This window comes from Dasypus novemcinctus, chromosome 3, assembly GCF_030445035.2.
Source record: "Dasypus novemcinctus isolate mDasNov1 chromosome 3, mDasNov1.1.hap2, whole genome shotgun sequence".
NCBI lineage: Eukaryota > Metazoa > Chordata > Mammalia > Cingulata > Dasypodidae > Dasypus > Dasypus novemcinctus.
The window spans coordinates 83,046,202-83,071,373 of NC_080675.1; the positions used below are offsets into that span (position 1 = coordinate 83,046,202).

General features: G+C 34.7%; 1 protein-coding gene across 7 annotated transcripts in view; it reads right to left on the reverse strand.

Moving 5' to 3' along the window:
• Nucleotides 1–20,079: 20,079 nt before the first annotated feature.
• ARHGAP5 (Rho GTPase activating protein 5) overlaps nucleotides 20,080–25,172 on the reverse strand; it is an 89,967-nt gene continuing 84,874 nt past the window's right edge. For all 7 annotated transcript variants that reach the window (XM_058293593.1, XM_058293597.2, XM_058293594.2 and 4 more), the window contains exon 7: nucleotides 20,080–23,712. In XM_058293593.1, coding sequence (XP_058149576.1) covers nucleotides 23,385–23,712 — 328 coding nt within the window. In that variant the 3' untranslated portion in view covers nucleotides 20,080–23,384. The remainder of the gene's footprint in view (nucleotides 23,713–25,172) is intronic.

The window sequence follows — 25,172 nt, forward strand, 5'->3', positions numbered from 1 at the left end:
AAATTGACTATTAACTTAGAACAGTATATCTAGTGAAACTATGTTTTTAATAATAAGAACTAAATAAAGATATTTTCTGACAAACTAAAACTTAGGAATTCTCACTAAAAGAATTTCCACAGACTATATCCCAGGAAGAATGAAAATGTACCAAGAAGAAAAGGAAACAGCAAGTATTTGGGTAAATCAAAGCAAATTTTGACTGGATAAGATAAAAAATATTAATTCAAATTAAATCCCAATTTAATTAAAACTAGAATACTGGGAAACAATTAAAACTAGAATACTGGGAAACAATAACATATAGGTAGAATGGGGGGTGATCAGAATTATAAAGCACTCTCAGGTCTTGTAATGATCAAGAGAAAGATAAATATACTGTTAGAAGCTGTTAAGAAAGCATGTTAAATATTTGAGAGTAACACTGAAAGAAAAGACAGAGTAGAAAAATTTCAGATTAGTAAAGGTAGACAAATAACCAAAATATACAGTCAAGCTAAAAGGAGTCAAGAAAGAAACAATGAAAGAAAGAGACAGAGAAACAGAAAAAGTGGAACAAAATAAGATACAGAAATAAATTCAAGTATATAAATAATTATAAAAATATAAATTCACCTTCAAACTAAAAGACAAAAACTATTACCCTGGATAAAATAAGCATCTATACAATCATCTCTATGCCATTTACAAGAGAAACATCTAAAGTCTGAGGATATACAATGGTTAAAAGTAAAGGACAATAAAAGACATACCCAGAAAATGCAAACCCAAAAAAGCAATAGAGCTATATTAATAATGGACATAAAAGATGTACGGCAAAAAGGATAAATAGGATAAATAAGTTTTAGGTGGTGTTTTAGTTTGCTAAAAGCTGCTGAAAGCAATATACCCGAAATGGGTGGCTTTTATAATGAGAATTTATTACCTTTTAAGCCTACAATTCTGAGGCTGAGAAAAATGTCCAAATCAAGGCACCAGGCAATGCTCTCTCCCCAAAGACTGGCTGCCGTTGATCCTGGTCTCCTCTGTCAAATAGGAAGGTACATGGACGCATCTCCCTTTTCCTCTGAGCCTCCTTACTTTCAGCTTCCTGTTCTGCTTTCCGTGGCTTCCTCTTTCAGTGGTTGTCTCTGTCTCTCTTTCCAATTCTCCTGTAAGAGAATTAAGATCCACCCTGGGTCACACCCTACTGAAGTAATCTAATCAGAAAGCCCCAACTACCAATAAATTTACAGTCACAGGAATGGATTACCTCTAAGGACATGATTTTTTCTGGGGTTCATAAAAGCCTCAAACTATCACAGATGGTACTATCCACCAAGAAATTTTAGCAATCATGAACTTCTTTGAGGCTAATATTAGAAAATCAAATTACATAAAGCAAGAATTAATAGAACATAATGTGAATCTAGCAAGTTCAATATCATATGAAATAGTTCAGACATTTATCTTAGTAACTGATAGCAAGAGATAAAAATCAGTAAAATTATTAAAGACTCAAACACCACAGTTAATAATCTTAATATAACGAACAGGTGTAGAAAACTGCATCTAAGACTTCACATTCTTTCCAAGAGCTTGTGGAAAGAAAACATACTACGTACTTTCCATAAGTAAATATCAATTAATTCTCTCCATAAGTGAAACCCAATTAATTTCAAAGTACTAATATTATAATATTAGAGAGACAATATTCTCTAAAAACAATGCAATTAAATTAGAAACTATACAAAAACAAACTACAAACACCCTGCACATAAAATATGAAAATCAATTCTAATAATAGAAACAGGGAAACATTTCAAAGTGAACAATGATAAAAAAAAACACTATGTATCAAAATATATGGAATACAGCTAAAGTGCTACCCAGAAGGAAAGTTAGAGGTTTAAATACATATTTAAAAAAAGGGAAAAACTAAAAATTAACAAGTGAAGCATTCAACTTGAGAAGTTAGAAAAATAAGAGAATAAACCCAAAGAAAGTAGAAAGAAACAATAAGATAAAAACAGCAATAGAGTAGAAAACAAAGACACAAAGAAAAACAATAAGGCAAATAAAAAATTGGTTCTCTGAAAACATTAATAAAATTAACAAACTTGTGATAAGACAAAAACAAAAAGAGAGGAGGTAAAAATAATGTTTGGAAGTAAAGATGGACATTACAGAAACAGAAGAAATTAAAAGGAAATATTAAATACAACTTTGTTTCTATGAATTTGAAAATGATATAGACAAATTCATAAAAAAATGTTATTAGTCATATCAGATTGATATCATTATAGAATGGTATAAATTGGAAATTCACTGAGAATTTTCTGACTCAGACCAGAAGGAATCTCCTTCAGTGACCTTTTAAATTATCCTCCCAAGATTGTTTGAATACCTCCTGACCAGAAAAGGGAGGATAGACTGAATTCTCAAATTTTGTGCTAAGCTTCTATTAGTTTCCCACAGGGCAATATATAAACAATGCAATATATAAGACATGGGTTGACTTTTATTATGGGAAATGTATTAGGGTTAAAACTTACAGTGCCTAAGTTGTGAAAATGTCCAAATCAAAGTCAGCTACGGGTGACATGGCAAGGCAAGATGGTGGTCAATCTCTACCTAGGTCTCTGACTTCCATCAAGTCTCACCATCTCCCAGGTGTGGGCTATCAGGCATGTGGCTTTTCTTTTTCCTGGCCTCCTCTGCTTTCTCCCCAAGCCCAGCTGTGGATGATCAGGAGTATGGCTCATCTCTTCAGCCTTGACCTGCTCTGTGGGCCCAGCCTTTAGGGGCTTCAGCTTTGGCTGTTAGCGATCTTTGAGTCCTCTCTCATGTGACAGGATCAAATATGGCAGCTTTCTTTCTCTGCCTCTCTGTGTGTTCTCAGTTTATATAAGACACAGCAAGAGGGTAGAGACCCAACCTGTGTCAGCTCTCACTGAAATAGTCTAATCAAAATCTAATAAAGTGATCTAATCAAGGTTCCTTAACTGAATCTAATCCATAGGCCCCATCAACACTGCATTTACAAGCACAGGAATGGGTTAGCTCAAGAACATAATTTTTCTGGAGTCCACAAAAGACAAACCAGAAGAGCTTCTAGCTAATTGGAGGCAGAGGTTGGGAGTAGAGTGGGAAAACAGATACAACCTCAGCACCCCATCAAACATGAAAAGCAGTAAAAGTTAAGAATTTATATTAGATTTCTTATTGAAAGAATACTAAGTCCCACTGTTCATTTTCTTTAAAAAACTTTTTAAGAAAGGTAGGATCATTGATAGAAATACTAAACCCAGAAAGTGGACAGTAGGTGCTCTATAATACAGTTCTTGTCCCTACTCCTTTGCAGTACTGGTGGAGATAACATGTTTACAAATTGCTCTAACCTGTAAAGGATGAAAATGTTTCTCCTGGGATCTGGCTTAGAAAGTTCTAAACATCACACATTTTAAACCCTATTGTTTGGACCAAAAGATTGTTTCAAGAAATTTTGTATTTTTGGTTTATCACACTTTCTAGGGAGCTGGTTAAAACTTCAGTCTGTGTTAATGCAATAAAACAGAATCCTCTTTTTGAAATAGCTGTGGAAGAAGACAACAGAAGATATAGGGATGTCAGTGAGGTGACTGGCTGCCTGCCCCCAAGAAGATGCCATTTTGTATATAAATATGCCATTCATGTATATAAATATTTAGAGAGATACTTTTATGGACTGGCCTGCTAACATAATTATACCTTTACTGATATATTCCCCCAGTGAGAAATATATTTTCATTTTAAACAATTTACTTTCAATAAATTATTCATATTTGACAAATTAATCTGCATATATATTTATATTAAGCTTTATTTAGAGTCCAATATTTCTAGATACTCAGCTCTTAACATTGTTTTTTTAAACTGTGGGATCTATGCTAATAGTGGTTGTTGTGAAATCACCTACACAGGAAGAGTAGTCAGTTATGATCAATACTAAAAAAAAAAAGAAAGAAAATAATAGAGAGTATTATATATAGTAAGTGAAAGTATTGTTGGTAAACTTTTGTATCTATGTTATATGTGTGAGTATGTATGTGTGTGTGTGCATACATGCACACTAGGTTATAATGGCAAAAAAAGCAATTTTTTAAAGTATATCATTCATATATGTGGCAGTTTGAGATTATTTTTGAATTCCAAAAAGAGAGATTATATTTGTAAACTGGTCTGTTCCTCTGGGTGTGATCCCCTTTGATTGTATTAGATTCAGCTGAGATGTCTTTGATTAAATTATGTTAAGATTAGGGCTTTGATTTGACTCATCGAGGTTGAATCCCCACTCCCTTGGTGGGCTATATAAATGAACTCTTAAGACGATACACATAAGAAGGCAGAGGAAGAAAGAGAGGTGAGAATCTTGACCCTTTGGCCCCAGGAAGAGAGAGGAACAATTTGACTGATAGTTTGCAGCTAAAGAGAACAGAGCACTTGAGCTGAGGAAGCCTGGAAAGAAACAAACCCTATGCCAGCCTGCAGCTGAGATTGGAAGAAGCTGGGCCCACAGAGCCTTAAGAGGAAGAAGAAAGGAGAGACCAGACCTGCTATCTTACTTCAACACATGGCAACGACTTTGGTAAGAAAGTACCTCTTACCAAAGGGCCTTGTAACTATAAGCTTGTACCCCAAATAAATACCTTTAACAATAACCAACAGATTTCTGGTACTTTGCATCAGCATCCCTTTGGCTGACTAATACAATACCTGAACATATATAAAAAATAACAGTAGAGTAAAAGTTGTGAACTTACAAAACAAACATGCATAACATCATACAGGGCTCTCATACATCACCCCACCACAAATACCTTGCATTGTTATGAAATATTTGTAACAAATTATGAAAGAACATCATCAAAGTATTACAACTAATTATAGTCTATATCTTACATTTGGTATATTTTCCCCCAACCTTTTTTTTTGTTGTTCATAAACCGTGTAATTTACCTAAAGTGTGTACAATCAATGGCATTTGCTATACACTGAGTTACTCATTCATCATTTCAATCAATATTAAAGCACTTTCATTACTCAAAAAAAGAAAAAGAAAAATGACAAAAAACACACACACCAATATCATACCAATATGTTAGCACTACTAATTACAAATCCCCAATTTCTTTTTTTTTTTCTTTTTTTATTGTCTTTTTTTAAAAGATACATAGATCACAAAAAATGTTACATTAAAAAATATAAGAGGTTCCTATATACCCCACATCCCACCCCCACCCCCTCTCCTCCCAAATCTACAACCTATTTCATCATTGTGGCACATTCATTGCATTTGGTGAATACATTTTGGAGCACTGCTATACTGCGTGGATTATAGTTTACATTGTAGTTTACACTCCCCCTGTCCATTCGATGGGTTATGGCAGGATATATAATGTCTAGCATCTGTCCCTGCAATATCATTTAGGACAACTCCAAGTCCTGAAAATGCCCCCACATCATTTCTCTTCACCACTGTCTCCACATCAATGATATAATTTCGTCCATTGCTAGAGTCACAATAATTCTATAGTAGAATCCATATTTTATTTCTCCATCCTGTGGACCCTGGGATGGTGATGTCTACTCTACCTCTAAATCGAGAGGGAGCTTAGATCCCACATGGCTGATGGATGAGATTCTCCTGCTTGCAGTTGTAGGCACTCTCGGTTTTCTGGTGTGGTGATTGACCATCTTCACCCTCCTGTTAGCTGACCTGGGTAATTCCAATGAACCAGAGAGTGGGTGTTGCAACTCTGCTGAGGCTCAGGGCCCAGCTTGCACATGGCTAGTGCAGAGATTCAAGTCTCCTGAGTATACACCAACCCCAGCGCCAACCACAGGTTCAGTAAATGTGACAGAAGAGGCATGTGTAGACAGGTCACATGTGAGTTCAACTTCATCACAGTCAGGAGCACAAATCCCACTAACAAGGCACTGAACTCCAGAGCTTTCTGCCATGACCGTACAACCTATGTGTCTCTGTAGCCCTCAGGAGCACCAGTACCTGCGGTTATATATCTACTTTGGCTGTTTCTGGGATTCTGCTGAGAAGGGCATAGGAATGACCCCTCTGATGACCTCTCAACTCATTTTGAAGTCTCCTAGCCATATAAACTCATTTGTCTTTACCGTTTCCCCCTTTTGTTCAAGATCTGTTTATAGTTGCATCACTGGCTGGTGATTGCACTAATTGCACCAGGGAGGCTCATCCCTGGGAGTCATGTCCCACACTGAGAGGAAGGTAATGCATTTATATGGTGAGTTTGACTTAGAGAGTGGCAACATTTGAGCAATATGGAGGCTCTAAGGAGGTACATTTTAGGCACCCTGCAGCTCTTAGGCTTAGTTCAGATTTCAGGCACACAGGCTCATAATCATAGTCATCAGTATCAAGGGCTCATCATTGGACCATCCTTCACTGGTCTTTGCCCTTGCACTTGGGGAATTGTTGCTGTTCCATTGGGGAATGTGACAGAGCTCCCCTGGCTAGGAACTCAGCACTCCTTCAGTTGTCGTTTGTAACTCTTCCTACTATGACAATACCCAATTATATCCAAATATTTTTATATACCCTATATACATGCCCTGGAGAACTCCCTCCCAACCATGTATTTCCCATCAATAACACCCCACACCAGTGTTCCTCCCCTGCCATAGTTGAACCACTCTGATCCAAAACTTCTTAAAAAAATGAAGCCTAATATATGCCAACTTCAATTAGTAGGAAAATGAAATAGTACTGACAGGATTAAAGATTAGAAATAGAATACATATTAATTTAGAAAAACTAAAATAAAGTAAAAAATAAATTCGGGTGTTAAAACTGAAAAATATCATAAAACCTTGTTTTTGACATTTTGCCTTTCATCACTGTAACAAATCCCCATTTCTATTCATTTCCCAAATTCTGCACAGACCAACCTTAGCTTTCTATTCTCTAACCATATTCTTTTCTCCTTGACCTATATTCTAGCAATTAACTCCATGAGTTTGCTCATTACATTTAGTTCATTCTTGCAAAATCTTACATTGGTCATTTTGTGTCTGGCTTGCTTCACTCAATATAAGATCCTCCTGGTTAATTCACATTGTCAAATGCTTCACAACTTCATTTCTTCTTAGAGCTGAACAATATTCCATCATGTGTATATATCACAGTTTTTTCATTCATTGTCAGTCGATGGATACCTGGGTTGTTTCCATTTCCAGGTCAGGGAGTGTGAGCCTTCTGACTTTGCTCTTCTTTTTTTTTTGGATATTCTTGGCTATTTGGGACCTCTTTCCCTTCCAAATAAATTTGGTCATTGACTTTTCTATTTCTTTCAAGTAGGCTGTTGGTATTTTGATTGATATTGCATTGAATCTCAATTTGGGTAGAACTGACATCTTCACAATGTTTAGTCTTCCAAACCATAAAAATGAATTGTCCTATTTGTTAAGATCTTCTTTGGCTTCTTTAAGCAGTGTCTTGTAGTTTTCTGAATATGGATACTTTTCATTTCTGGTTAATTTAATTCCTTGATATTTGAGTTTTTTGTTGCTATTATAAATGTAATTTTTTTCTTGAGTTCTTCTTCAGCTTGCTCATAACTAGTATAAAGAAACACTACTGATTTTTGTGTTGATCTTGTGTGCTGCCACAAGGCTGAACGCATTTATTAGCTCTAATAGCTTTGTTGTAGATATTTTGGGATTTTCTAAATATAGGACCATGTCATCTGTGAATAGTGAGAGTTTTACTTCCTTTTTTCCTATTTGGGATGGCTTTAATTTCTTCTTTTTGCCTAACTGTTCTGTCTAGAACTTCCAATTCAGTGTTGAATAAAAGTGGTGACAGTGGGCATACTTGTCTTGTTGAGAATTTTTGCATCTATGTTCATTACAGAGATTGGTCTATAATTTTCTTTGTGTGTGTGTGTAGTATTTTATCTGGGTTTGGTATTATGTTAGCTTCATAAAACATATTGGGTAATCTTCCCACCTTTTCAATTTTTTGGAAGAGTTTAAACAGGATTGGAAATAATTCTTCTCAAAATGTTTGGTAGAATTCACCTGTGAAGCCATCTGGTCCCAGACCTTTCTTTATTGGAAAATTTTTGATGTCTGATTCAGTCTCTACTTGTGATTGGTTTGTTGAGTTCCTGTATTTCTTGTACAGTCAATGTAGGTTGTGCATTTCTAGGAATTTGTCCATTTCATCTAAGTTGTCTAGTTTGTTGGCATATAGTTTCTCATAATATCTTCTTATGATTCTTTTTATTTCTTAGGGATCAGCCATAATATCTCCCCATTCATTCGTGATTTTATTTATTTGCATCTTCTATCTTTTTTTCTCTGTTAGTCTTGCTAAAGTTTCATCTATTTTATTGATTTTTCTCAAAGAACCAGCTTTTGCTTTTCTCTATTTTTTTTCTCTCAATTTCACTTATTTCTGCTCTAATCTTTGTTATTTCTTTCTTTCTGCTTGCTTTGGAAATGATTTGCTGTTCTTTTTCTAGTTCTCCTGTTGTTCAGTTAGATCTTTGACTTTATCTTTTCCTTTTTTAAAAAAATATAGTTAGATCTATAAATTTCTCTTTTAGCACTGCCTTTGCTATATCCTGAAAGTTTTGATAAGTTGTGTTCTTGTTTTCTTTCATCTCAAGATATTTACTAATTTCTCTTACAATTTCTTCTTTGACCCATTAATTGTTTAGACGTGTGCTGTTTGGCCTCCATATATTTGCATACTTTCCCTTTCCCACCTATTATTCCTTTCCAGCTTCATTCCATTATGATCAGAGGAGGTGCTTTGTATACTTTCAATCTTCTTAAATGTATTGAGAGCTGTGTTGTGCCCCAACATGTGGCCTATGCTTGAGAAAGATTCATGAGCTCTTGAGAATAATGTATAATATGCTGATTTGGGGTGCAATGTTCTGTATATCTGTGAGACCCAGCTCATTAATCATATTGTTCAAGTTCTCTGTTTTCTTGTTGATCTTCTAATTGTTCTATCCATCGATGTCAATGGTATGTTGAAGTCTTCACCTATTTTTGTAAAGATGTCTGTTTCTCCCTTCACTTTTGCCAGAGTTTGTCTCATGTATTTCGGGGCACCCTGGTTAGGTGAACAGGTATTTATTAGCTACTCTTTCCTGGTGGATTGTCCCTTTTGTGAATATATAATGGCCTTCTACATCTCTTTATCTTTTTTTTTTTTTTGCATTTAAAGTCTGTTTTGTCTGACACCAGTATAGCTACCCCTGCTCTTTTTTGATTACTATTTTGCATGTAATACGTATTTCCAACCTTTCCCTTTCAGTCTACTTGCATCCTCGGGTCTAAGGTGAGTCTCCTGCAGACAGCTTATGGATGGGTCATGTTTTCTTATCCATTCTGTCAGCCTGGCTTTTGATTGAAGAGTTTAATGCATTAACATTCAATGTTATTACTGTGGAGGCATTACTTATTTCAGCCATTTTAGCCTTTGGCTATCATGTCATTATCTTATTTTTGCCTGTCTTTTTACCTTTTTGGTTACCATTTCTGATAGTCTTCACTTCTACACTCTCCTTTCAAGCCTCTCTCTTCTCTTTTCTTTTCAGGCTGGAGAACTCCCTTTAGTGTTTCCTGCAGAGATGGATTCTTATTATGAACTCTCTTAGTTTATCTGTGAATATGTTCATGAATGAAATTGGTCTGTAATTATGTCACTGAATTTGGTTATCAAGGTTATGCTCACCTCATAAAATCAGTTAAAAAGTATTTCATTTTTTCTGTCCTACTTAAGACTTTATTATAAGATTTGTGTTATTTTTAAATTAAATATTTAGTAAAAGTCACCTACAAACCCATTTGGAACTGTGTATATGAATTCTGAAGTTAAAAATTCATTTTACTTAATAGATATTCCCTACTTTTAAAAAACATAAGTTTTGATAGGTTGTGCTTTTCTTGGAATTGTTCTTTTTCACTCAGATTTTCAAATATATTGGTATAAAGTTGTTCACATTATCTTTTTATACTTTTTGCCTTTTAAACTTTCTATACACTTATTTTTTTGGTGTCATCCTTGTAAATAGCTTATGAATTAGTTGTTTGAATCAAGGCTGACATCTAGTACCATTTACTTATAACATTTACTTTTAAAATTTATTTTAACTATTAATATTTGAATTTAAGCATATCTTATATTTTTGTTCTCTTTTCCCTCTCTTCCCCTCCCCCCACACTTTTTTTTAGGAGGTACTGGAGAACTAGGGCATGGGAAGTAGGCATTCAACCATGAGCTACATCCACTAACCAATGAGAGTTGGTTTTTTCATGTTTACTTTTAGGCGGTAGCAGGAGGGATCAAACCTGGGACTTCATACATGGGAAGCAGGCACTCAACCACTTGAGCTACATCTCCTCCCATCCCCTTCTTTTTGATAAACATTTTTCATTATTCCATTTTTATTTCCTGTTGTCTTGGATGTTATCCTGTTTACTATTATTTTAGTGATTATCCAAGAAAATAAATTATGCAAATGTGACTTAGTCTAATATTAATTGGCATTTCTACCCTTTTCTTGGACAAGGACCTTCCAACATGAACTTCATCTATACCTCTTTCAACTTCTTGTCTTAATTACACGTGTACTTAAATCCACTGGGCATTATTATTGTTTTCATATAGTCAACATATTTACCAGATTCATTGCTTTTCCATCCTACAAATCAACATTCAATCTTAATAGTTTCTGTCTGAAAAGTCTTCAGGATTTTTTGGTCAAGAAAATTTTCTACTTTGTTTTCCTGAAAATGTATTTAACCTTTATTTTTTTTAAAAGATTTATTTATTTTATTTCTCTCCTCTTCCCTCTCCCCACCGGTTTTCTGTTCTCTGTGTCTATTTGCTGCGTCTTTTTGTCCGCCTCTGTTGTTGTCAGCGACACGGAAATCTGTGTTTCTTTTTGTTGCATCATCTTGTTGTGTCAGCTGTCCGTGTGAGCTGCACCATTCCTGGGCAGGCTGCACCCTCTTTCGTGTTGGGCGGCTCTCCTTACGGGGCACACTCCTTGCATGTGGGGCTCCCCTACGCGGGAGACACCCCTGCGTGGCAGGGCACTCCTTGCGTGCATCAGCACCGCACATGGGCCAACTCCGCACAGGTCAAGGAGACCCGGGGTTTGAACCATGGACCTCCCATGTGGTAGACGGACGCCCTAACCACTGGGCCAAGTCTGCCACCTAACCTTTATTCTTAAAGGCTGTTTTTGTTGGGTGTTGAATTCTAGGTGAAAATGTCTTTTCACTGGTTTTTGGCTTCTAATGTTTTGAATGAGAAAGGAGCTTTTAATCCGATACTTCCTGGATGGTAATATTTTTTCCTTTCCTGCTTTTAAGATTTTTCTTCTCATTTAGTTCTCTGCAGTTTCATTATTAAATGCTTAGGTAAAGATTTCCTTTTCTGTCTTGTTTGGGGTTGGTTCATAAACCTGCTTTAATCTGTGTCTTGCTGTTTTGACAGTTGTGGAAATATCTCAGCTCTTACCTACTCATATATTGCTTCTGCCTATTTCTCTCTCTACTGTCTTTCTGGAGGTTCATTTAAATGTATGACAGACCTTTTTTAAAAAAAAAATCCTTTCAATTATTTTATTGTCAAGTCTCTCAGTGTCTAAAAACAATTTTCAGCTGTATTTAATCTATATCCCAGGGAGCTCCTAATTTCAGGTGATAATATATTAAAGGTTCTAGAATTTCCATCCAGTACTTTTCTTTATTTTCCAGTATCTGCTGATATTTCCCAGCTTGTCATTACTGGAGAATTTTTATGGGTCTGTTTTCACATCTTCTGATATAATGGACATTGACAGTTTGCTCAAGAATGTGAGCACTACACTGCAGCATTACTATTGTCTTAAGTGACTATATTGTATGGGGATGTTTCTGAACCCTATCTTGTTTCCTTGGTCAGCTTTCCCATCCTTCACCAATATCACCCTCTATTAGGTGCAATAGTCTTTTAACAGGTTTTGTTATCTGCTAGGGTAAATCCTCCAGCTTTGAGTTTCAAAATTGACTTGACAGATTTTGGTATTGTGTTCCTCTGGTTTCACAGAAAATCATGGAAAGAGTTGTCATTTTATCTTTTTTTGGTTATTCTCTGGAAGACTTGTTTACTGTTTTACTGTTTTAAGTTTTTTACTGTGTAAATTTACTGTTATTTCTTCCTTAGGTATCTGAAAGAATTCAGCAGCAAGGTTATGAATAGGGAGAGAAGCTTTGAATACTAAATTCAATTACTTCTATAGACTATTCAGACAATTTCTTCTGCCAATTTTGATGGGCCATATTTTCAGGAAATTAATTTCACCAAAATTGTCAAATGGATTCATATATTAATATTATATATAATAATGTCTTTTTTTATTCCCAATATTAATTTTATCTCACTTATTTTCTGGACCAGTCTCACTAAAGATGTATTACTCTTATTTCAAAGAATTAACATTCTGCATTGATTTTGTATATTTTTCATTTGTTTTCTACTTCATTGATTTCTTCACTCATCCTTATACCCCTTTACTCGTTTTTTTAAAATTTCTCTCCCCTCACCCCCTAGTTGTCTGCTCTGTGTGTCCATTTGCTATGTGTTCTTCTGACTGCTTCTATCCTTATCAGTGGCACCAGGAATCTGTTTCTTTCTGTTGCGTCATCTTGTTGCGTCAGCTTTCCGTGTGTGCAGCGCCATTCTTGGGCAGGCTGCACTTACTTTCACCCTGGGTGGCTCTCTTTACGGGGCGCACTCCTTGCGCATGGGGTCCCCCTACGTGGGGGACACCCCTGCGTGGCAGGGCACTCCTTGCGCGCATCAGCACTGTGCATGGGCCAGCTCCACACGGGCCAAGGAGGGGCCCGGGGTTTGAACCGTGGACCTCCCATGTGGTGGGCAGACACCCTATCCATTAGGCCGAGTCTGCTTCCCTACTCGTTTCTTTAGGTGTGATTTGCTGTCATTTTCTAGCCTCTTGAGCTTAAATCCTTAAATTTTTTCACTTTTAAAATACACATTTAAATGTCTTTGAGGTATAATTAGCATAAACCACAAAGTATAAAACTTGATAAACTGTCACTCATTAACCTGACATCACCACAATGACAATAATGAATATATCCATTTCCAGTTTCTTCACACCCTCATTAATGCTTGGTATGGACATTCTTAATAATTTTAGCCTAATTGGCATGTAGTGGTAATTTATTATTTTGTAATTTGCGTTTTCCTAGTGGTAATTATGAGAATGTTTTAATTCCCATATGTATATGTTCTTTGGCACAGTGTCCAAATCTTTCATATTTTTTAATGAGTTACTTTCCTATTATTGACTTGCTAGAATTGTGTTCTGAACAAAAGTCTACTAAACCAATTTGCAATTCCACTGTCACCCAAAGCAACTATCGATGTTTTTTGTTGATATAGTCTGCCTTTCCCAGAATTTTATTTAAATGGAATCATACAGTATGCACTCAATGACTGGCTTCTTTCACTCAGCATAACTGAGATTCAGTCATGTTATTGTGTCAATAGGTCATTACTTTTTATTGTGGAAAACGCCGTTGTATAGTTATACTACAATTTGTTTAGCAATTCACCTTTAGGAAGATATTTGGGTTGTTTCTAGTTTTCATCTATTACAAATAAGGATGCTTAGTTTCCCAGGGCTGCTGAAACGAAGTACTGCAGAGAAGTTGACTTTGGAACAACGAATTTATTTTCTCAGTTTTGGACACTAGAAACCCAGTAACAAGGTATAAACAGGATCATGCATTCTTCAAAGTCTGTGGTGTTCTAGCAGTAGATTGCTAGCCATCTGTCAAATGGCCACCTCAGTCCTACAACTGCTGTTAAAATTTCCTGTAACAAAACTACAGTTAAATTGGCCTAAGGCCCACCTTGACTCTTTCAGGAGTTACTGGGGCTTGAACCGGGGACCTCATACCTGGGAAGCAGGTGCTCAACCACTGAGCTATACTCCACCTGCATGTCTCATTTTACTAGGATCTCCAAATAACCCAATTACATTAGTTCACAGTCATAAGACCAGTGTTAGGGCTTGAATGTCTTTGTGGGGGCATGATTCAATCCCTAACAGCTGCCAGGTACATTTCTATAACTTTTTATGGACATAAGTTCTCATTCCAGCTCCTGACCTTCCACGTCTGTCTTCATAAAGCCTCCAGTACTAGGATTAAAGCCTAACCTCATTCAGTCAGGCAACATCTTAACTAAAGGTCCTATCTACAATGAGTTCACACCCACAGGGATGGTTTAAGAACATATCTTTTTCTACCAATATAATTCTATACTTAACTCTTCGAGGAACTGCCAAACCGATTCCCACAATGGGTGCACAAGTTTGCATTTCCACAAACAATGTTATCATTATTGCCAATCCTTATTTTTCATTTTGAAAAATGAGGATTCAAAATAGGTTCACATAAAAGATCAAATAAGGCAGTAATAGAAAGAACCGAGGGACAAAAAATACAAGACTAACACAATAGCAAAATGTTAGAAGAAAGTTCTGTATTATCTGTAATTACTTTAAATGTAAATGGACTACACTTTCCAGTCAAAAGGCAGGGCTTAGCAGAATGGATTAAAAAGCATAACCCAACTACATGCTGTTTACAAGAAACTGACCTTAAATTGAAAGACATAATAATTTTGAGTCCTTCTCATTTTCTTGTGTTTTTCAGATAGTTTCTTTGTGGTTCCCATAGGACTTAAATTTAGCATCCTAAATCTATCACCATCAAGCTTGATACCAACTTTATAGCATACTATAAACAAACTATATTCCTGTACCACTCTATCCTCCCATCTTTCTGTAGTTCTTGTTACAAATTATATTTTTGCACACTGTATGTCCAAAACCATATATTTATCATTAGTTCTTATGCCTTTGCATATTTTAGATCCTTTAAATAAAAAGTTACATAACAAAAAAACAAGACAAGACTACTGGCATTTATAACTACCCAAGTACTTTTTACTGAAGACTATTATTTCTTTATGCTCTTTTGATTTTCTATCTAGTGTCCTTTCCTTCAATCTGAAGAACTTAGCATTGCTTGTACATCAAGTCTAGCGGTGATGAATTCTCTCAGCTTTTGTTTATCTGGGAATGTTTTAATTGCTCCCTCATTTTTGCAAGTCTTACCAGATATAAAATTCTTGATTATTCTTTCAGCACTTTATCATCCCACTGCCTTCCATGGTTTTTGATGAGAAATCAGCATTTAGTCTAATTGATGCTCCCTTGTTTGTGACACACTGCTTTTCTCTTATAGCTCAGAACTCTCCTTTTTCCTGGTATTTTAACAGTTTGACTACTGTGTGTCTGGGCACATTGTTTTTCCTGTTTGTGGTTCACTGGGGTTCTTGAATGATGTGGGTAAATATAAATACCAGTCCTATTGCATTTTTAATTTGTATCTCTACTTTTTATTTCCTTCAGGATCCAAAGGACAAATGCATAAAATGTAATAATGGTTTTGGACTCATAATGTATACATACGTAATTTGACAAGAACTAAATAACAGGGGGGTTTGTCACTGAAGGGCACAGGAAGTTAGTTTAAGTATGCTATTCAAGTTAAATTGGTATCAAGGCAAGTAAGATTTTAATAGATTCGTGGTGTTAAATTTAAGCTGCAATGGTAACCACAAGGAAATGCAAACTCAGAGACAGAAAGTAGAGTACAGGTTACCAGGAGTGGAAGGGCGGAGGTAATGGAGAACTAATGCAGAATTAGTGGTTTCTGTTGGGGTGAAGTGGTAGTTTTATAGTAATTGATGGTGGTGAGGTTACAACAACATTGTGAATGCGATTAATTCCACTGAATGGCATGTTTGGGAGATTTACGCTGTATAGTTTTCCACAATTTTTTAAAAAAGAGATTAAAGAAATGACAATTAAATGCAATAATGATGTCTAGGAAAGGAGGAGAAAGGCTTATAAGGACAATAATAGGACATAAGAAAAAATTGGAATATATAAATTTTAGATCAAAGTTAAATTGCATGAACTTGGTTAAGTGCTCTTAAGATAATTGCATGGGCTGGTATCCTTGTTAGTAGTAAATGTGGGGAAGCGGACTTGGCCCAATGGTTAGGGCATCCATTTAACATAAGGAAGGTCCATGGTTCAAACCCTGGCCTCCTTGACCTGTGTGGAGCTGGCCCACACGCAATGCTGATGCATGCAAGGAATGCGGTGCCCTGTAGGGGAGACCCACGCACAACGACTGCACCCCATAAGGAGAGCTGCACAGCACGGAAATAAGTTCAGCCTGCCCAGGAATGGCACTGCACACATGGAGAGCTGACACAAGATGACGCAACAAAAAGAAACACAGGTTCCCGTGCCGCTGACAACAGAAGCAGATGAAGTACATATAGGGGGAAAGGGGAGAGAAATGAATAAATCAATCTTTAAAAAAAGTAGTAAACGTGGAGGTTTTATTTGCTCAAGCAGTGTGATGTGTACAAACTGTTCTCAAGTATTTGGATGGGTAGGTGAATGGATGTATGGATGGAATGGCATGAAGGGGTGGTGAAGCACTGATGTTGGTGGATCTGGGTGTGTTTGAGGTATGGAGGTATGGTGGAGTGTTTCTGTATGGGGTTTGTATTATTCCTGTAATTTTAAGTTTGACATTATTTCAAAATAAAGGTGGGTAGAAGAGGGAAGTTAATTGTAGTTAAATTTGTAGGAAATAAAATCACAATATAAGCTTCCTTACTAATAATTTCATGTCTCTATTAAAAGTATTTTTTTTTAAAGATTTTATTTCTCTCCCCTTCCCCCCACCCCCATTGTCTGTTCTCTGCATCCATTTGCTGTGTGTTATTTGTTCACTTCTGTTGTTGTCAGCGGCACGGGAATCTTTTTTGTTGCGTCATTTTGTTGTGTCAGCTCTCCGTGTGTGCAGCACCATTCCTGGGCAGGCTGCGCTTTCTTTCGCGCTGGGCAGCTCTCCTTACGGGGCGCACTCCTTGTGCGTGGGGCTCCCCTATGCGGGGGACACCCCTGCACGGCAGGTCACTCTTTGCGCCCATCAGCACTGCGCATGGGACAGCTCCACACGGGAGGCCTGGGGTTTGAACCATGGACCTCCCAAGTGGTAGACGGACGCAGTAACCACTGGGCCAAGTCTGCTTCCTAAACGTATTTTTAATCAGCTTATTACAATTGATGATTATAAAATTTCTCAGTAACTATCATGTCTACAAATGTAGATGTAAAATTAAGAGTTGACTTTTGAATGCCAAAAGTTTTTGCCTATATAATTAACCTTTGCCACATGGATCTTTTCCTCAAGAAAGTTCACCTAGTTCTGCATGGATGGAATGGAAGCACATGGCTGGGAATAAATATCTTTTCCTTGTACCTCAGAGATTTGTATACAGGAATGACTACTGGATACCTTTATTTTAAAATTTCCACGAGTGACCCTGATATTTGGAAATCACTTATACTGGAAAACATTCAAAGGCCAACACATTCTTACAATTTCTATGGTTATTTTTAACTGAAGCAACTTATTTGAACTTGGCCCAAACCAGTCAAGATTTCCCATCTTTAAGGTTCATAGAGCATATACGTATTCATACTAAAACAGCCAAAAGGATTTAAAATTAGAGATACCTATACCTTGGAGAGCGATCATTCATTAAGTAACTTTCATATACTTTTAGATTCATTATGGGCATCACTAGTATTTCAGACTGACTTTCTAATCACTTCATTAGTCTATGACACAATTTACTGAAATACTTACTATGTAGTAATATTTAATAAATAATATGTGAGGAAACAATCACTGCCCTTAAGCCATCCTTAAGAAGAGAAATAAACCTGAGGCAATTCAGTTATGATGTATACAATTATATCACCACTTCTACCTTGCAGCAGCACTGTTTTAAATAATTTAATAAGATCTTTTAAAATAACTATTTCATACAGCTCTTACTTTATTATTAAAAAAGATTACTGCCTTGAGAAAAAAGGCTGGTAAGAATTCCTATGATTACCCTTTGTAAAATGTTACTTGAGCCTATATTATCTTGAATCAACCTATTATTAAATTATTCCATATGGATAAAACCTAAAGATTTACTTTTATTAACCACTTATGCCAGGGATCATTTAACTTGAGTAGTTGAGTACTGCCACAGAAATAAAAAAGCCGGCAAAGTCTAAATCTGTCCCTTCACCAAAAAAGTTTGGTCACCCCTGATTACACCATGAAAATAATGATTCAAATGAGTTTTAAGGTAACTTAAAATACTCATTTTGTAATTAAGAAATGAAGAAAGATTTTCATTTTTATTTTAGAAGTATATTGCTGGGAATGTACATCAAATATTGTACACCAAAAATATTCAGTAATTATGTGTCTGATTGCTAACAAGGTGAAGAATCTGGAAAAGAAATTTCCAAGAAACAAATCTGAGAGAATAGCTAAGGTCTGTTCTCTCAGATAGTTAGGTGATTTAAAAAAAAAAAAAATCTTTCACCTACACTTTTTAAAATAATCCAAGTCCTATAAAAACAGTAAGAGGACAGTGTGCATTGTGTCTAACTTTACTTATACTTTAGGGAATTAAATAAGTATGCTCGTGAACACCTCAACTGACATTCTGGAAAAAAAAAAAAAAAAGAAATACCAAGAATCTAGAGAATGGAGAAATTAAGAGCTCTAAATATAAAGCTGATAGATTTTAAAAACTGATAAAGAATGCCTAGAAAATATTAAATGGTTAGGACAAAACAGTCACAGTTCAAGGTACAAGAAAATGATCTGATGAGCAAGTACAGATATATAATTAAAACTAATTTGGAAATAATAATGAATCAATGCCTAGTCCAATTGTTAAGCCCACATCACATAATGAATACGATTTAACGTAATACAAGAGGAAATTTGAAAAAATTGGTTAAAACATGAAGAGAATTTTAAACTCTTAGGCAAACAACTAGAACAAGAGAGCTATTATCAAATTATTCTCAGTTTTTTGCCTTTTGAGGAAATTAAAGCTGAATCCAATTTGTACTGTGGGAATAATCAAGTACTAAGTTGTTTCCCAACTACAAATTCTTTGACTTCTTAAAATATATATATTACAGGCCCTCTTAACTACTGGCAAAAGTGACTAGAGTAGAAGTGCAACCACTGTGCTATACCAAGGTTTATAATTTTATATCTTAAACTTTGCAGTAACTAAAATGTTAATTTACAGATTGATAAAGTTCAGTTAAATAATAAAGTTTCCCAAATCCATTAACCAGTAAATATCATCAGAAGACCACGGTACTTGGATCACATCTAATCATTAGATAATGCTGAAATATCAGCTGACATTAACATCAACTACAAAGTAATGCTACCATTAGAAAATGATTTTGAATAGTCGTCCCTTCCCTTACTGACTGTTAGAAAATTTTATTCTGAGATAATATCTGATAACTTGAAAAAATTCCTGAGTACTTCAAGAGTTCAAATACAATAAAAAATTTAAAAATTTCCCATATGCAAAAATTCTTAGTATTGAAAAACATCAGAAATTGACCAGCTTAAGATACTAGGTACCTAATATAGTTAAATTTAAGATAAACAAAAAGATTCAAGTCAAACAGACCTGACAAGAGCCACAAAATCTGACAACATATACCCATGAAGTTTGATTTAATAATCACAAACTTAAAAAATATTTTTAGCATCTCAAAAGAATGCTTAGCCACATCTCAAATTTCAGATCCAGTTAACATATGAGTCTTAGAAATCTGTGCTTTATTACCTTGTTTTCTGACCACTTTTAAAATGCAAGTTTCATCTGTATATATCCAGAATGAATTTTGGACCTCCTTCCATGGTTCAGTGAAAGTTCAATTTATCTCCCTAATAAAGTTTCTTCATATTGACATAAATTTAAATTTTTGTATTTTACTTGGGGGGAGGGAGGGGAGAAGAGCTGATTTTTACCACTGAAATGGTAAAAATAGAGGCAACTAGAACTTAAAATTATACAGCTTCTTAATGTTTTATTCAGAGCATTGTTTATACAGAATAAGCTTCACTGATATTTAATTCACTGCAGCATCCTGTGGGTGAAGCACAAAATTACATTAATTATAAACAAACAAAGCACTTTTGACTTTTTAAAATTATATATATATATATTTATATCCAGTTGACAAATAGCATCACAATTATTACTGTATAAAAAACTAAAAATCACCATGGAAGCTAAGGCCTAAGTTCTTATTCCAATTGTTCCCTTTGTTTATATCTAAGAGTTTTAGAAATTATAATTCCAGTACCTCAAAAAAAGGAGTCTACAATATTTACATACAGTATGGAAAATAAAAATTGCTTTTCAGCTAAGTTAGATTGCTGTTAACTACAGTATTTACAATGTAAATGTCCAACCAAAACAAAACAAAACAAACCACCACTAACAAATACCATTTCAAGCTGAAATATCTGAAATACATTGTGCCTGGGATTTTGTTCTTAAATTAACTGTATATTCTAATTAGTGTCTGTTGAATATAATTTGATTTCCAACAAATCTACTGAAAGTTTGAAACAGAGTACCACTATTCTTCTTTATACTGCTAATCTAGATACTGTTAAGCCAATAATCTTATAATTACAAGCACTGAACCTTAAATGAAACAATGGCACCATGTAAACAGATGGAATTTTATTTAATATTGTTTTAAAATATAATGCCTTAATGCTTTCCCATAATTATGAAAAAACTATCTAACAGTCTTTTAATCCGTGAAGACGTCTCATAGATAATGACCCTAAACAGTGAAACCTTCCAGTAACTTATCAGAAAAAAATTCATTTTATTATTCTGTTCTTAGAATTATTTTTCTAATATTTAGAAACATATCTAAACCCTTGGCAAAAAGAAACGCAATCAATTCAGTGTAACAGACTGAGCTTTAAATTGTACTTTAATTTTCAATAACTGTAATCTACTGGTTAATTGAACCAAATGTTGACTATTTAGATGACTCACTATGAAGTGTGTCAAATCAATGATAGAATGCATAGAAAAGTGGAGGTAAATTTTGGGGAAGGTGTAAGGTAGTTAATGTGGAAAATGGTAAATGCTAGTTTTAACACAAAAATGGTACTATAGCAATGGAAGTTAAATTAACATAGTATAAAAGAGAATAGCTTAAATAAACTGGGATTCACATATTACAATAGCAAAGTTAGGAAAGATTGAACTGAAGACACGAACAGTTCTGAAAATTCTCTTTTCAGCCTACTTCCAAATAGAAATAGTCAGGCTTTTTTTTTCCTGTACATAGTTTGATGCTTTGTCTATACCATAATATAGTAGAAAAATAAATTCTTTAGCAACCTAGAAACAGTTTATAAAACTCTTAAAGTTTAATTTTCTTTGCCAGACATGCCAATGTTAAACTGACAGCTATAAATTAAAGCTATATAGACAATAGGTATAAGTAATATAGAACAAGTTAGGAATACTACATTTACCGGATTTTATTTTTTTAAAAATTACTGTACTTTCTTAATTCCTGTGTGCTTTGCAATAGGAATAATAGGGACTTTGTTTTCTTAGAAAAGATAATAACATGTAAGATTATAACACAAATAAGATAATTTATAATATACATGTACTTCAACAGCAGCCTGGTTCATGTCATCTTGATTTTGAAGTTAAAATTAGAAGTACAATACCTAGGACATAACAGTTAGGAAGGACAATATTTATTTTAGGCAAAAAAAAAAATGGAGCAAATCAAACTCTTAGGAGCTTCAAATCTCAAAATCATCTATTTACTATAAAACACATAAAACAACCTTAAAATTGCATTATGAATGAAGATTACAACATCGACCAAAGAATCTTTCTTTACTATACAAAATATATCCTAGCAATGGAAAAAAAGCCATTTTTTTTTTCCCTTTCCAGAAAATTATGGCATGGTTTGATAATGAAAGAGAGTTCTGAATAAAGCCTAACAAAACAATTTACCTATGCCACCTTTTCTGAAATTTTTGCCCATAATTTAGTGTTCTGGTTGAATCTTCACTAGTAAAATGTTTAACCCCAGAAGCAGCAGTCATTTATAGCAAATCTGGTACCAACATCAAAGGAAAAACCTGGTTTAAAAATGGTGCAAGAGCCATTTTGGATTTTAGTACAACATGTCACAGAAAAGAATATGAATACAAGTTTGTAATTTTATATACACACACTCCAAAGAGGCTGTCAGTACCCAAAGTATTTTTATTGCTATACTAGCAATGAATTTTTGGATATGTTTTTAAGGGCCACATAAAAATAGATTCAAGGAACAAATTAGATTGAAGTCCTAGATTAAAATGTTTGGTTTAAAGAATTTTCTACAACAAATTTCATGTTTATGTATGAAAAGTTATATAACTTTATATGAAAATGTCATGAACTATTTTCTATACCATACTAAATGTATTCCCCAAGAGGGAAAAAATTAAAATATCTAAAATATATTAGATTAAGATTATAAGACCATCAAAGATCTTTTGAACATGCATCTGTTTACAGAATTAACAGTATACAAAATGTTCATTTCATTATGGACCATGAAGAAATGAACTGGTGACAACTATCTTTTGCACGACTATTATCAACTCTAGCCACAAGCGTGTCCTTGGTATGCATGTGCGTACAAGAATTACGTTCATTTACCTCTCATCAAATCATCCACAGGTTTACTCTGAAGTAAAGATGAAGATGCAGAAATGTGAAATATGTTTAGTGGATTTTTTTCTTTCTTTCAGACTATACCCCAAACATGGCCTAAGTAGCCTGAAATTATAAAATACCTAAATGGGTTTTTGTTATCTATACAGACTGCTAGAAAGTAAATTGCCCAAATTAGCACATTAAATAACAAAATCAGCCATAAAGCAGGCTGAAAAGCATTAATGTTTCATATATGTGAGTTTTTAAATTAATTTCTATAGAAAAATTTTATTCACAATATAATGTGACAGAAATTGCCACAGGAATGATATACTAATTGCAATAAGGTTGCATGCAGCAGCAGCTTTGTTTTTTATAGCTATTTTTGTTTATAAAAATTAAATCTCTCCAGTCATGCTTATCACTTGGCCTTAGATCTGTAATGTAATGAATAAGGAATACCATATAGTTCACAGAGAAAATGTCCCATCCTTTCGAATGTGAATTATCTGTAAGAAATATGAAGTATACTACTGAACCCTGAAACATGCATGTTTGGATATGCCTTTTGTCCAATTTCAGGCTGTCTGCAATTACTTCCTACTTATATAATACCAAGAGGATCGGTCTGTAATTGTGGTTGTATCAGCTGAGGTTGCAATGGTGGTGGTAACTGAAGAGGTACCATTGGTTCCACCAGTTGTCCTGGGTTTGAAGGTGGTGGAGGAGCCACAGTGTTCACAGTTTCTACAATTTCCCCATTGTAAAAGAAAAACTGATACTGTTGAATGAACGTTTCAACAACAGATTGATGGATCTTAGTTGTTGACAGAAGCTCTCGATTTTCAAAATCAGGTCTCATCAAAGTTGGCCAAAAACAGATGGATAAGTTGTCTGCTGTCATTAGGTTGATTTTATTTTGCTGACTAACCCTGAAATTAAGAATGGAAAAAAAACCAATTAGACATTAATAAAAATTCATAAAATTACAGAATCCTAGAGTTGGAAACGCTCTTAAGATTATCTAGCTTTTACCAATTCCATGTTAACTTAAATTTAAAACATTTTTCTATTCATGCATTCTACATTCAACTACATTCTATTGACAAGAGACAGCAATGAAAAACAATTCCTTATAAGAATCAAAGATAGTGTTTTTGAACAGGTGCATACTGAGGTTTTATAGTTTACTTATGGAGCCTCTTTCTTTGGTGTGGAAAAACCACTTTTCTCAGAGTGAGATCATGTAACAAGTTTTAATGAATTTCCAGGTACAGAACAGAAAATTCTGATTGGATATCCAAATTTCTTGACTATTATGGAGATGAAAAGACTATAAAAATCAGAGTATTCCATCTTTTTCAACCAGTTTTGGAAAAATTACCTTATGACATCTTCCCCTCCCCAGAATTTTCCACTTTCAACCAAGCGTTAGTTTCCAATATTATACACAATCTTTTAAATCATTAAATAACTTGCACACAGTTGCAAATTTCATTTGAAACACAACCCTCAGTTCATAAAAACATATTCCACTTTGAAATTCTTGAGATTTAACAATTTATAAATGATCATACATTATTAGCTGATTTGCCTTGAGTCCTTTTAAATATATGACCAAGTACCTCTACTATCAGCTATAATAAATTTTAAAAAAGGAGGGAAATCCTGGATTATAACTCAGAATCATTTAATTTGAGGGGATATAAAAGAATTTTATTCAATTTCATTTCACACCAAAGAAACAGTCCAGATGTATGCAGGTAGCAGGAAAATCTTAAACTTAAAATTTACAAACCGAAAATTTTAAAAAATCTAAACCAAAGGAAAACCCCAAGCACTGAAGCTAAGGTTAAAAAAAAAAGTGGGCTAAAAACATGTTCTGTGGTAAAAGTAATCACTAGTTGTTAAAAGAGCCAAAATTAAAATATTCAGAATAAAATCAAACCTCTGTTAGACTATTTGGAATTTCTTGTAGTAAGCAAGTGCTACGTTCTAAAACACTTAGAGTTAAAAGATAAGAAGTATGGGCATCAGGTCTAACTGAAGAGTAAAAAAACTACAAAGGCAAGGTACCAAACCAATTTGAGATGAGGATGACCAAGGAATATTCCTTGAAGAAATAATTTTTAGGATTAGTCAAGGGTGGTGGTCATAGGAAGAATGGCAGAAAGGATGGGTAAATCAGGTAAAACAATGGATTTACCCCAGAACTTCCTGAAAGACTTGTTAAGAGAGATTGCTGGGGCCTAACCAGAGTTTCTGGTTATGTCTAAGATGGTGCCTGAAAATTGGCATTCCTAACAAGTTCCCAGGTGATGCTGATGGTTTGGGGACCATACTTTTGAAAACCACTGAGTCAGTCATGTTAAGATATGGTGATGGGGAAACA